General features: G+C 41.0%; 1 protein-coding gene across 1 annotated transcript in view; it reads right to left on the bottom strand.

Annotated features, from left to right (window-relative positions):
• ptpn13 (protein tyrosine phosphatase non-receptor type 13) overlaps positions 1–14,470 on the bottom strand; it is a 46,629-nt gene that overhangs the window by 5,213 nt on the left and 26,946 nt on the right. The window contains exons 13-36 of the mRNA XM_059357945.1: positions 13,262–13,412; positions 12,994–13,132; positions 12,502–12,654; positions 11,847–12,029; positions 11,565–11,727; positions 10,728–11,163; positions 9,935–10,041; positions 9,059–9,112; positions 8,110–8,199; positions 7,826–7,933; positions 7,562–7,693; positions 6,373–6,857; positions 5,853–5,969; positions 4,517–4,610; positions 4,331–4,416; positions 4,066–4,234; positions 2,475–2,689; positions 2,281–2,379; positions 1,823–2,193; positions 1,559–1,718; positions 1,313–1,468; positions 585–756; positions 286–496; positions 76–161 (exon numbers count right to left, since the gene is read on the bottom strand). Of these exons, the coding sequence (XP_059213928.1) occupies positions 76–161; positions 286–496; positions 585–756; positions 1,313–1,468; positions 1,559–1,718; positions 1,823–2,193; positions 2,281–2,379; positions 2,475–2,689; positions 4,066–4,234; positions 4,331–4,416; positions 4,517–4,610; positions 5,853–5,969; positions 6,373–6,857; positions 7,562–7,693; positions 7,826–7,933; positions 8,110–8,199; positions 9,059–9,112; positions 9,935–10,041; positions 10,728–11,163; positions 11,565–11,727; positions 11,847–12,029; positions 12,502–12,654; positions 12,994–13,132; positions 13,262–13,412 (4,137 nt within the window). The remainder of the gene's footprint in view (positions 1–75; positions 162–285; positions 497–584; positions 757–1,312; positions 1,469–1,558; positions 1,719–1,822; positions 2,194–2,280; positions 2,380–2,474; positions 2,690–4,065; positions 4,235–4,330; positions 4,417–4,516; positions 4,611–5,852; positions 5,970–6,372; positions 6,858–7,561; positions 7,694–7,825; positions 7,934–8,109; positions 8,200–9,058; positions 9,113–9,934; positions 10,042–10,727; positions 11,164–11,564; positions 11,728–11,846; positions 12,030–12,501; positions 12,655–12,993; positions 13,133–13,261; positions 13,413–14,470) is intronic.

Below are 14,470 nucleotides of genomic sequence, written 5' to 3'. Positions count from 1 at the left end.
CAATGTTACATAATGCAACATAATAGACACAATATTTTTTTTTCATATGCCACACCTTTAGGGTCTGAAACATACCATTCATGCTGGATGAAACCTTGGGGCCAGTGTTGTTGTTGAGAAAAGAGACACGCTTCTGCCCGGGAGAAACAGGCTTTCCATCCCTTCCAGGAAAAAAGGAGAAAAATAAAGCTGAGCATTTTGTAATGCCATTCAGATCAAATAACGACACTAACTTAGCATGTAAAATTCCACAACGACTACACAAGTCGCTCTTTGTTAGGCTACCTTGTAGCCTTGAGTGTGAGGTCGTGCAGGGAGAGCTCTAACAGTCTGGTGCTCTCACTGAGAGTCAGGTCCTGTGTGGGAGCACCGTTGATGTAGTGGATTAGATCAAGTGGTCTCAGGCTGCCCTCCTCAAAGGCCATTGAACCGAGCAGGATGTCTTTCACAAACAAGACATCGTACACACTGTCACTGCCGCCATCCAGCACCAAACCTGGTGATAGAACATGTAGTATTTAGTACTCATTTGTGTTGGTAAATCTGGGAAAGCTTGCTTGTTGTCAATGAGAGTCGTTTCGTACCCAGTGGTTCTTGACTGCCCTTGAAACAAATGTCTGGCAGCAGGTGGGCTTCAATGGGCGGTTTCGGAGCCTCCAGGACCCTCCCTACCGCCAAGTCAACCACACGAGGGGCCGCGCGCACAAGATTGACCACCTCGGTGTGGCCCATATTGCTCACATCTGTGTTGTTCACCTAGAGACAGATAATAAAAAAATAAATACTTCATGTATTTAGAGAGTTAGATGGTAAGATTCATACTCTCATGTATACTGTGCTACTAGCTTAGCTTAGCATATTGACTGGAAACAGCTAGTCTGTCTCTTCAAAGCTAAGAAACAGTCTGACTAGAAGCATTTGGTTGTTGTTATTGAACTCACTAAAAAGTGAATTGGCGTATTTCCCAAAAATATTCTACAATTCCCTTATGCTTGCAAGTTTGTAAAGCAACCCCCCCCCCCCAAAAAAAAAACCCCAAAACAAACAAACAAACAAACACAACACAACAGAATAACAACTAGTAAACAGAAATTTTAAAACCACAAATTATTGTTGCATTTCAAATTTCTGACAGTCCTTGATTTAATCATATGTGATACATGTTTTTCGTCAGAAAAAAAATCTAAGCTTAAAATGATTACATTTCACCAAAATCATTTTATTCTACATGTCTAACAAATAAATTGTTTGCACTAATTAGATCATGTAAAAAAACAAAACATGTATCATGTATAGATAGATGAATTTGTACCGTAATCATCCGGTCCCCGGGCCTGAGCCTTCCATCTCCTTTGGCTGGATCCTGGACGATGTCATGAATGTAGCATCCATGATCATTACCTTTGGTGAGGGTGAAGCCCAGGCTGCCTTTTTCCGACTTCACCAGGGAGACCTTCAGCTCAACTTCCTAAAAACAGAGATCAATCTCTGTTAGAGGAATAATCCTTAGTCGGAATACATTTTTAAAAATTTCCATTTTCCTTTCCTTAGTTCTTACCGGGACAAATTCCTCAATGTCCTGTCCATTGCCAGACACTGTGAGGTTTAAGGGCAGAGGCAGTGGAGGGGGCAGGGGGTCTGGGCTAGGGGCAGAAGGAGAGGACACCATGTGCAGGGGTGATGATGTCAGATCAGCTGTCACGGGGGATGATGGAATCCTTCTCAAACAACCACAAAGACAAAATTACATATAATTACAAAGTATAAAGAATAATACGATAAGATATCAGAGAATATGCAGATGAAGTGACCACTATTTTACCTCTTACTGAGGTCTGATCTCGTCATCGACAGGTTCGGGGAGTAGAAAGCAGAGTTGGTGGTGTCGTCCAGCTGTCCAGTGCTGTCGTAGCGTCCCAGTCCGGTGCTGGGAGTGTGGTAGACGCTCCTGTCCCACGTTTGCCTGCTGTGCTCCACAGGGCTCGGGCTGAAGGCTTCCTCCACTTCCTCATCCCCATCAGTGCTGTCGCTGTAGCTGTTGTGTCGGCCGGGGCTTTTGAGCAGCAGCCTCTCCAGGGCGTCCTCCACGTGACTCTTCTTGCCTTCTGTACCCAGAGGGGAGGTCGTCCTGCCGAAGCTCAGGCTGGACTCTGCCTGGGTCGCCAGCTCCTTTCTGGGGGATGGCATGGGCGTCTGGGAGGAAATCAGTTTAAAATAAATTTGAAATATCTACACAGTAGTTAGGAATGGGGAAAAAAAGAGCATTATTTGCTGACTCACCAACGTTGAAGTGTCCATTTCGGGAAGAACCCCATATTCAGGTCTACAGAGGAGCAAAGTGACCTCTTGTCCTGTTCCACGCAAGGCTGATATCACCTCCTATGTGAAGGAATGGGACGACATACAACTCACTTTTCTAACTTGACTACCATTTATATGCATGTGACTGCAGCAGGGAGAGATTTGCTGCTTACATGCTGTGAGAGTCCTTTGAGGGGCGTTTGATTGACTCGCATGATGACGTCTCCCACGTTGATGCGACCGCTCTCTGCAGCTGGCTGGCCAGGAAACAGCTTCTTAACCCGCACCATGCTGGAGCCGGGGCGTTCGTCAGGGATGTTCTCCTCTCGGCTGAAACTGAAGCCCAGCCCTGATGTGTTCTTCAGCAGGCACACCTCAAACATGTTGTCTGTGGGAACAAGGACATGCAGGTACAGTGAACTGGACGCTGTTTAAATGCCAGCATGTGATGTGTGAATGTGGGCTGTCTAGACATGTTCACCCTGTGACAGTCTGGCAACCTGTCCAGTGTGTTCCCTGCCACAGTTTCTATTCTGAGCTAAACTGGAGTCTGAAGTTCAGCCGAAGCTAATGTGAGGCTTCAATTAAGTGAGGATCTTTCAAAATTCCAATCTTATTAGTACCTAATTCCCACTTTAAGTGACTAATCAGCAAGAAAACAACATCTGTAGCGAACACTGAAATACAAATTCAGAAATAGAGACATAACGTAGCACATCTACACCACAGGCACAAGATAAAAATTCTAGGAAAAGTGATTTAATAATCTTGCAGCTAATGGGCTGTACACACATGCTCATTTTCTTTCAAATGAGATTACCAACAGCAGCTTACTTTGTTTAGAGAACTTTATGTCTTTATGCAACACTGTTAAAGAATATATGAGCTAAATGAAATGAGTGTTTTCCTGTATACGGTCATAACCATCCCTGTGGACTCTTCAAGCACATCTAGTCCTGTGTAAGTGTTAAAGAGTATAGACCAATCACGTGGTCTGCTGATAACAACACTGATCAGGAAGAAAACTAGTGAGCAAAAAAATGTTTATTTTACTGTTGAAATACTGTCTCGATATTATCACAACTTGTCACTCTGGGATAGAAGAAACGTATATGTATAAAAAATAAAGACTTTTATTAGTACCTTTTCAGTTTTGTCAGCCCACTGCAAAACACGACATGTTCAAAATCGATTACAACTTCCTGTGATTAAAGTTCTCATGTATTTAAGCCGACTTCTGAATCTTTCCGTGACCAACGTAAATGCAGTCGTGTGTGACGCTAGAGTACGTGTATAGTGTTCTGATGAGGTCTATAAGGAAAAACTACTTTGGAAACAAAACAAAAAATACACTGATCTGAAACCAGGAAAGCGCCTTGTCATGTTAAGACCTTGATGTGACTCGCGCATACATTTGTTTGCTGATTCTTCCCCAGTATCAGCCATAACCAAAAAATATTACATAAAAAATAACATTTTCTAAAGAAAAATTACCTCCTGTTTCTCTTCCACTGGCCGAACTTTGAGAAAAAAGTAAACAAGGGTTTTCCGGTCTGCATGCTGTTCATTATTTTATTCTGATTTTATCGGGAATTTTACACAGAAAAAGCCAGTCTTCTCACTGATGCTCTTCATTGCTTATGTAGGCCGTATAGAGGCATCAGTATTAAATTGAGATTGTTTCTTAACCTGTTAAAAAATCCTTATAGCTGCTTTAACAAGCATGTATAATGATGCTGCTCGTGCACTGTGTTGTCACCTCACCTGGCGTAACAAAGCTGTACTCTGGTTTTTCTTTGACCTCATGTGGCTGCTCTTGATTCCTGGCCTCGTCTCGGCCGTTGGCAGCAGTTCGTGGAGTGCTTTGAGGTGTAAGGGGAGCATGGACACTTTCTGCTGGTGGATGACCCTTCTCCACCAACAAGTGCACAGTCTGAGGGAGAAAATGATTTGCTTAGCGTTAGCGGCAAGCTGGGTAGCAAATAAACAGCTTGTCAGCAGGGTGTTGAGGGTAAATGTCAGCCCTCACCTGCCCAGTGTCTCGGAGTGCCTCCACTGCTTGCTGATGAGTGGCTCCCTCCAGACTCTTTCCATTGACAGCCACCACACGGTCACCTGAACGTAGGACAGATAGAGCAGTTTAAACACAAAAAGAGTCCAAATCTTTGCACCATTAATCCCTATTCAAGTTATAGTCAAGTCTTAAGACAGTCACCTCTCTGTATCCTTCCGTCCAGCTCAGCAGCTCCTTTAGGTATGATGGCTTTGACGTAGATGCCTCCGTGTCGAACGGTCGTGTTCACTCCTCCCTAAGAAATTAACACACCTCTTAGTCTAACCAGCCAAAGAGAAAGTGGTTCTTTATGTGTTTTCTATGGGGAATGATGGCAGGTGTGGAGGGTTTTTTTCAAGTGTAATTGAAATGATAAATGCTTTGTCTTATAATATGATAATAGTCTTTATAACACACCAACATTATAAGAGGCCTCGACCCAAAGGGCCATGCTGTATCTTACAATGTTAAAAAGAAAAGTTTATATTTTTTTTGTGTTTGACCCTCATGTCGGGTTCTGCCTTGGTCCTTTTACCAAGTTTTGTGAAAATGGGGCCAGTAGTTTTTCTGCAATCCTGCTGACAAAGAAGTAAACAAACAGACAAACAAGCTAAGCGAACCGAAACATATCCTCCTTGGTGGTAGTAAAAATCAACCAAACTTCACAGGAAAAATAATTGAAAACCAATTGGCAAAAACATTCACTACCAAAATTTCCCTGAAGTGAAAAGTGAGGGAGGTGATGTTTTCGATTTGGTTTGCTTGTCTGTTTGTCAACAGGATTACAGAAAAATAGCTGGCTCAGATTCCGGACAGACAGTGTTGCCATTTGTTTAAAAATGCCACCCGCTAACTTTCCCACCTGTGTCAGCGGACGAGCTTGTTAGACAAAGCTTTTATCATATCACAATTATGAATTAATTCCAAATGAAAAAATCCTCCACTGTGATGTTATTTGACACAGTGCTGAAAGGTTAAATCCTTATAATCAGAGACAATCTGAATTTCTATTCGGTGGTCATTTGGTTATAATGGTCCTGATGATGGGTTTATTGTTAACACTCACTCAATACACACTCAATCATTTGACAGAAACTCTGATGTGTCTGATGACACGCAGTCACATGATTTGTTATTGAGTGTAATGGTCAATCAATGAGTTCAAAATCCCACAGAGAGAAATTATATTAGTGGCATTTCAGTGAGTCACTCTAGAGTCAGCAGCAATAAGGAAAGCTGTAAGAAAGCTCACTAACGGTCCTGTTTTAATTGTTTATGGTCCTGACTGTGAAGGTACTAATGTTATTGTGTGACTTTATTTTATTTTTTTTAATCCTAAAAACGACAGCATGCAAAAGGAAATACTCCCACAAGAACTGACAACATACAGCGTTGGGAAAGCAAGACCAAACCAAGCAACATGTAAACACAAACAGACAACAAAATGAGCGGGGAAGGGGCAAAACAAAGAGAGGGTGAAAACCTTGCCGAACAGTACCGTGACACTTATGCCCAGGCTGCTGTCTTTTTTAGACAACTCAACGTCAAATAGTTCTCCTGGACAGAGACTATTGACCCCTGGGGCATTACCATTTAAATTTTCCATGATGTATTCCTGCAAACAGAGAACAGGGTATTAAGTTATCACAAGCTGTGACATGCAGAGAAAAAGGGATCAAGGGAGAGTGAGGAAGCTGAACTAGGCGGGAAGAAAATGAGCAGATATGATATCCGAGGAACGACATGCAGTGTACAGGTAACAAAGTGCCTCGCATTGACATCGTAAATGTAATGACAGGCAAAGGTTAGGTAAAGTTAGTTGTGCCAAGCATCTGAAAGATAATGTGTGATGCTTGTTTGCGGAAGAACCATTTTTATCCTGCTCCGTTAAAAAAAGGTGAGTAATTTTTGCTCCACCAGGATTAAAAACCTGCTGAGCAGACAACTTCTCTGTATGATGATAAATAAAAGCAAAGGATCCATTTACACAAATGAGTTCATAAACAGAAAAGCCGCACCTTTTTGAATTTGAGTTTCTCTTGACTACTGGAATAAGTCTCCTCATCCATGTCTGAATCACCAAAGTCGGAGTGCTCGGAAACTTTGGGAGCTTCTGACACTTTCACTTTTCTAGTTTTGGGTGGCAGAGCCGGTGGCGCAGGATCCAAACCCACGTTAGGTTCTGGTCTGTGATGCTGGACAACGGTTGCAGCCGAAGCAGCAGCTTTAGCTCTTTCCAGGCACTGGTGAACTCCATTAGCAGGGGGTGGGGTGATTTTAGCAGCACTGCTCGTCCTGGAGTCCTGAGAACTGAGGCTGGTGTGCTGGTGCACTGGGGAGGAGGTGGATGACGGCGTGCCAGCACTGTGGGGAGGAGGGCTGGGGCTTCCTGTTCCCACCTGCTCCTCTGAAGAGGTATCAAAGTCTAGTTCCCGTCTCTGACCAGAGTTTTCTGCCTTCAAAGCGGACTTGGCCTGGTAGGGGACATAGCCTGAAGAAGATTCTGTCAAAACAAGGAAGAACAACAGTGACATAAGTTGGATGTCTGATCATAAGAGAAAACACTGGTAATCCTCTGATTCTTGTGCATGGGAGCAAAGCTGGAGCGAACTACAGAAAAATACTCAGAACTTTTCTACTAAGTAGTATAGCAAAAATATGCTTTACCATGTGGTTATTAAATGTAGACTATTCATTACCAGAAAACATGCAATATTGGGATATAAATCGTTAATAAGATATAAAAAGTTATATATAGGGATAGAAGATTTTGGGCACACCACTTAGCTCTGCTGTTCAAAATCAAATCAAATCAAAATTACTTTATTTATCCCCGAGAGGAAACTCAGTTTGTCTGGTAGAATCTCTGGAAGAATTAGACAGCCTGGTGGTTGTAGGGGCACAATTGTGTAGAATAATGGCCAGAAAATAACTTTTATGTTGTCAAAGGAAAGTGTATGAATGATTGCATTATGGCCCAAAAGGTATTTTGTCAGGTCACAGTGAACTTGAAATTCTAACCAGTTTCATCTCTGAGTTCAAGTGGATGTTTGTGCCACTCCCTCAAGGTTTTCCCAAGATATCATGTTTACTTAAATATGGACAACTTGAAAACATAAAGTCTCTGACGACAGCTGTCGTTGCTTTAGAGGGATAAAAAGATGATCTGTTTCCAACAAAACATTATACACATATCCATGCTTTTACCTTTGTAGAGCCTCTCTTTGGGCTGCAACACCACCAGAGTAACGTCATCAGGAGCATTTTGGAGAATGTCAATTGTGGTAGCATGAGAGAGCCCTTCTAGGTTCACATCGTTCACTGAGATCAGCCGGTCACCTGCATCAACATTACAATAGTTACACTCAAGCAGAGACATTATCAGCATTAACAGCAGATAACAAAGAAAGATTTATATCTACAATCTATCACTATCTATTTAGACTTTAGACTATATAAACACTGGCTTACCAGGTTTAAGGCAGCCATTGACATCAGCAGGACCCCCAGGAGTGATGGAGCTGATGATGGTGCCGAGGTCCGTACGACCAGAGTTCTCCCCTCCAACAACCTGGAACCCTGGAGAACACGAACACACACACACGAACACACACACAAACACACACACGAACACACGAACACACGAACACACACACACAAGGAATATTTGTCAGCTCTGACAGCTGAGAAGTGGCAGCAGAGATGGTGTGAAATTGAGATATTACTATATCAGGAAAATGCTTATACACCCCTACCTAGGCCATATTTCACATCTTTCTTCAGGTTTACAGTTGTGATTTCTCTCTCTGGAGATGGTAAGGCAATGAGCTTTTTCTTGAGTGAATCTGTGCAGCACAAGGATACATAGCATTTGTTATATTTACTGAAATTTAGAGAAAATACATTTATATTGTTTCCAATATCTTTATTGTGAAGCATTATTTATACAAGTATCTAAGCAGGGCGATATTTTCTTATTTTTTAATATATAATATCAAAACGTACTTAAAAAGATAAAAAAACAAAACGACCTTACTGTAAAAATAATAAAAATAACAATTATAACAGTCTCAAACAACAGAATAAAGAGAAAAAGAAAAAAAATCATACCATCACCCATAGTAATTCCACATATTTGACAAATAACATAAAATACATTATTAGCTGTCATTTCTGATTGATACATATCAATGTCAATTTGGTAAATTAATTTCACAGGGGATATACAGTAGGCTACTCTGAGGGGATTAGTGTATGTACACTGTAACTATTAATCAGCTCAGGCAGGCATACTGTGTTGCTGAAGGGCTTCTACTTTAGCACTGTTGGCTAATGGGCCTGAAAAGACGGGGTTAAGCTCGGATGAAAGGGAAGGTCATGAGTTCAGTGCCAAGCATGAAGCTATTAAAATGGTGGGACCGGAGCCAGTTCCACAGGCAGGCGGCACTAGGAGGACAGAGACTCAATTCTGCTTTATATAATTGTGATTTAGAACAGACTTTTTGGTTTGTATATCCGTACTTGGCTGTGCCACGATCAGCATATGGTTCAACAGATTGAAGGGGGGGGGATTAAAAAGTGTTACAGAATAAGTGGTGGTGGGGTCGGATATTTCCCGCAATGTGAACATTTTCTGTACTCAAATCATGGACATCCAGAATCTTTGTATGTGGAGAAATTAAAGACTGACATTTTCACACATACCATTAACAGAGGCTGGGGTTGAAGGTGCTCCAGAGGAACTGTGCATACTGACACCTGGGAACAGAAACACAAGAGATCAGCAAGGACGTACTTTGTTATTATACATTAAACAGAACAATAACAACTTGTTGTCTGTCTCTCTGCACATTTATAGGCAATACGTCTCCTACAAACATTTATTGTCATAAATAATGAACACAAGCAAAAGAGTGCTGCATGATCAGGACTGTGGATATGCACAACTGATTAAAACTGACAGAAGTGACTTGTAGAATTTGGAAAATTGGCCTCAGATAAACAAGTTTCCTATAGAAAGACAGATAACAGATGGGAATATTATAAATCAAAATGGGGAAATTGTATATCTATATTTCCAAGTCGAAATAATGGTGTATTCCATATCTTTTTGTTTACCTTTAATTTCTTATGTTACCTTGAGTGCCTTTGTTTTGTATTTTAATAAATAATGTTTGTTTTACTACTTCTTAAATAATAATTATATATATATATATATTTTTTTATTTTATTTTTTTATTTTTATTTTTTTAAATTTACTTTTATAATTGACTCTGTATATTTTATTATCTATTGTTGCTATGCCTATTTATTATTTCTGAACTGCACAATGCCTAGAGCTAGGTTTCTTCAAAAAGGAAAGAAAAATGGCAATAAACTTTACCTCATAAAAACGCCACTTTTTCATTATCTCATTGAAGACAGCTGGAGCTGCACATAACTAACTATCTTTACTGTTGGTGAAATATATTAACTAATCTGACTAATTATATTAGTATGTGTTCTCTACCACAACTACCATGACATTGATTTATAGGAGCACAAATGCACATTTCAGGTGGGAAATCTCAGCATCCTTACCTACTACATATGCCTGGCCAGCATCCTCTGTGGAAGAAGAGTCAGATTCCTTTTTGGACCTGCTGAGACCCCATGATGGGCTGCTGAGGGACACCGTGCTAAAAGATCTGAGAAGAAGAGAGAGTACAAAAGATTTAGCCTGAGGAGGGAACTTTCCTTATTGAACAGGGGCAGGCAGAGGAAGAAAGCCAAATATTGTGTACTTACTTTTCCTACTAACGACTAACATTTTGGTTTTTATGCATATAAATGCTTACTCCACTTAAAAATCACACATGTCATCTGTAAAGCTGACAGGAGAGGGAGCAACTAGCTGAAAAACAGGTTTGTTACTAAATTAGAATAGGAACACACACAATCTCAGAAAAACACAGACACAAGGGCGCACACTCACACTCACACTCACACACACACACCCCAGGAGGTTTAATTAGAGGCTTGAGGTAGAGTTCTCTGTGTCTCTGTGGTGTTAGGCAGAGCTATAGTCCCACTAACAAGTCCTCACTTAGTAACCTTAGCCTGTCCTGAAGTGAGCTTGGAGACTCTGGCACTGAAGACTTTACAGAGGGCCAACTAATAAACACAAGATCCCATTTCCTGAACTGAGCATGAAATAAGATTGTAAAAAGAGAAATTAAAGGCGTAAAAAGGCATAAAATATTCTAGTTCCTCTCTAGTGTGACAGATGTTAAAGTCATGAAATAACGTCAGCGTATATAACAGCCACTAAGAGCTACTCTCTCTTATATACCAGTGTATTTAGGCTCCTGCTTAACATTTCTCTTCAACTCACTTGTCCTGTGGGTGCGAGAGTGAGTCTGTGTCTGAGCTGGCTCGCTGGTGTTGCTGGAAGTGAGGGGCCACTTGGTTTGGGTGCGCCTGACTCAACCGACTGTGCGACTGGCCACTGTATGACTCTGCCACCCGGTGCTCTGGAGACTCTGGCATTTGTCCGAGGTTGTGGTGGGAGCGGCTCATTACCCGCGGATTGGAAAGGACCGTGGAGGCCACTGGATTGAAACCTGGAAAGTGAAGCTCATCTTGGACCAGTATTGGGCCAGACGGTGCCTTGTGGAGAGCCACCTCAGAGTAGGAGATCCTCTTCAGGTGGTCTGGGTTAGAGCGCGTCGACAAGCTGGGGGCCAGGCTGCCGGAGCTCACCGTCCTCCCCACTGCGTCTCCACCCCGAGGGTCCAGGGAGTACTGTAGACTGCTCAAGGGGGAGTTCTCTGATTAACAGAAAAGACATGGAAGCAACTGGTTAGTTAATAATACAAATAATGAAGGGAATATTCAATGGAGCCTATTCATGTATAATAACTACTTGTGAATACATTGTGAATTGAAAGACGGAAATGTGTGGGCTATCATCTGGAGAGGATATGTGGGATGGCTGACACATGCAGCTGTGGCTGGAAACAGTGTAGCTTGATGTTGACATCATCAGGAGATTTGCAGTTTCCTGAACACTGTAATATCTTACTTTTCAACCTGCTGTGTGAAAAATAGTTTTATAATCGTGTTAATCTTCTACTCTTTGCTGGCCAAATATTCCCATCTGTCTGAGCCAGGGCATATCATGTGACCTCTTCCCACTTAGGCACATGTGACTGTTCACTTCTTCCCTTACCTAGGTCTTGAAGTTCCTGGTTGTTTTGGCGGGCCTTCATCTGCAGGTGGAACTTGTGCTGATCGGAGCAGAGCTGTAGCAGATACTGACACGTCTTGTTGCTGTCTGTCTGAAACAGGTGCTTAATCCCATCTGATGTGTTCTGGAGGCAAATCTTCTTTTTCTTCAGGGTGACAAGTTAAACGTTTAAGTGAAAGTGAGAACAAACTGGGCTACGTGAGAGTGAATCAATTCAATTCGCTATAGTGTGACATAGTTTGGATAATAAAGACAAGTACATACTGTAAAGGAAATCTTTTTTGTCTCCCTCCAGGGGAACCTTAGCACAGGGGTACGATTTCCGTTGAGCACCTCAAAGATGAGCACCCCTTTGGAATAGACACCCAGCATGATGCCCGTCTGGGACCTCTTCTCAGGAAGCACCCGATGGAAATGGACACCATACTCTGTCAGCCTCTGGCTCACCTTTAAGACAATATATACAGAGTTGGAGAGTCTTGAAATAAAAAAAACCCCACAGAGAACTGAGTTAAGAGGGAGGGGTGTGATTGTGTTTTTCATGCAGAGAAGACTTTCATCGGGTCAGTGATCCAACATGAGTGCACTGACTTTTATTTGATTACATAAAATATTATTATTCAATTTGGGTCAGGGACGGGAAACAGAGCTGCTTTAGTAGACTGAGGACAGAATAAAATGCAGTAGCAAGACACAACGACTTTTGTTTGGAGCCAACAGTGTAATCTTTGGTTTGCTGTTAAACATAAACTCAAATGTAAACATTCTTTTCACAAAGTAAACTATTTGGCACTTTTTTTTCCTGGAACACCTGGTATTTTATGCAAACAAAATGTTCACTGTGTTTGCCACAAAATAAACAGAAAAAAATACACATGGAAATAGTTTGGTTCTCCTGTCAGGAACCATGATCGCTGACCTTGAGAAACTCAAACTCTGCCTCAGAGTCAGATGCTCCGTAGTAGTTGCTGTGAAGCTTCGGCAGCTCCTCCTTAATGGTCGTCTGGTCCACCTTATCCAGGACAGACATCGGGAGGTAGTGCTCCAGTCTGAAGTAGGTCTTCCCGTGGAGCTGCAGCGCAGAGATTAACAACTTGGGTCTCAATTTGTCATTTAATGAAGCCTAATTCAATAGGATAACTAAATGTTGTTAAAAGCATCTATCCTTACACTCTTCAACAAATTAGTGTGCAAAAACATCGAAGTATTGGCACATATCCATACTGAATACTTAAAACCATTCTGATGCTTGTTTTCCACAGTTTTGTACACTACAAGTAACAACTTAAACACATCTCCTGACTTCCCCAACTAAAATAAAATTAAACATTTTTGCTATTTTCACGATTCAGTTTAAACAAGTATTTTTAACGAACTGATAACACATAGATGGATGAATCAGATTCGGTACCTCAGGTTGGTAATCACTGAATTCAGCCTGCAGTGCCAGTGAAGCCAACAGCATGGCATTTTCTGTGTCACAGCGCATCCTCTCCTCCAAGATATCCTTCCTCAGCTGTAAGTAGTACTGATGTTTGGTCATAGCGTGCCTGTTATACAGAGAAAAAATATATATTTTTGGTAATCTTTAATGTGATTTGGCAACACACAGGTCCATTGTTCTGTACAAATAAAACTTATGTCATTTTAGGGTCCCACATATGAAAATATACACTTACTGTATGAGGTTGACGTCATCAAGGAAGAATTTGATGCGCAAGAAAAGATTAAAAGGCACATCAGATTTCTTCTTCTTAGGATCCTCCTTCCATCCATCTGGGGCCACTTTGGACAGTTTGGCATCAGTTTCGACGAAGAAAAACTCATTTTCTGTATTCAGGAGGAGAGGGTTAGGAGAGGGGAGGGGTATCAGAGTGAAAAGGAATGAATCAGTAATGTCTGTCTCTAACATTTTGCATCTTTAATGAGACATCATGTTAAGAAAATTAATTTACATGAAAATAACATGAACCTCTAGACAAAAAAACAACAACATGTAATATACTTGAGACAAGATCTTGTTGTTTTATACTTTGCATTTAACCCTCTGAACCGCAAGCAGTTCTTCCGTTCCATTTAACTAATTCTGATATAGATATATAGAAGTGCACTAAGTAAACAGCTCAATGATGGCTAGAAGTAGGGAGAACTCCAAAATGTTTTTCTCTTGGTCGCAGGAATAAAAAAAGGCAAAGTTGTTTTGCAAGTTGAATTTTTGGATAACTTATTTTACAAAAATTGAAATAACTTTTCCACAAGCATTACCAATACTGTAAAAAGACGGGGGTTACACATGCTATACATATTGAACTATTTACATTTTTACAGCCTCTCTTGTCCTCTCCCCTCTGCTCTATGTAAACACCCTGCAATTTTTTTTGGCAACATTTATCATAAATAAGACAACTAGAATAAGGTAATTTTGAATAAATACTACTATTTTAAGCTTGGATTTGGTTATATTTCTTAACTTTCTTAACTGAAGCTTTTGTTACACATGATTCAGTCTACTGTAATATTTTAAAAATAATCATTTCTGTTTTTACAGTTTCTGGCTATGATAAATGGGTCACTTTGGTGATATTTTTTTTTAAGAAACATGAGCCTGAATCGGGTTGTAGGGTCCAGAAGGCAAACTGTTCTCTAGAATAAATGATGTCAAAGGTCTTCTACAAGCAGCACCAGATTCCTGGAATGTTTTCTTTTGTGAGGAAGAAGAATTTTTTAAGGTCACCATTGATCACTGGTTAATGGAGCAAACACTGGTTAACTAATAACAACTATGGTAACAAGTCAGTCCACACTACATAGAGGACTGATCCCCTACATATTCCTGACACACACATGCATACAGGTAACTCAAACCACAGACACACAGGAGAACCAGA

The sequence above is a fragment of the Centropristis striata genome, chromosome 19 (genome assembly GCF_030273125.1).
Source record: "Centropristis striata isolate RG_2023a ecotype Rhode Island chromosome 19, C.striata_1.0, whole genome shotgun sequence".
In the NCBI taxonomy this organism is placed as follows: Eukaryota; Metazoa; Chordata; class Actinopteri; order Perciformes; family Serranidae; genus Centropristis; species Centropristis striata.
This window is presented reverse-complemented; position numbering and strand designations above follow the sequence as displayed.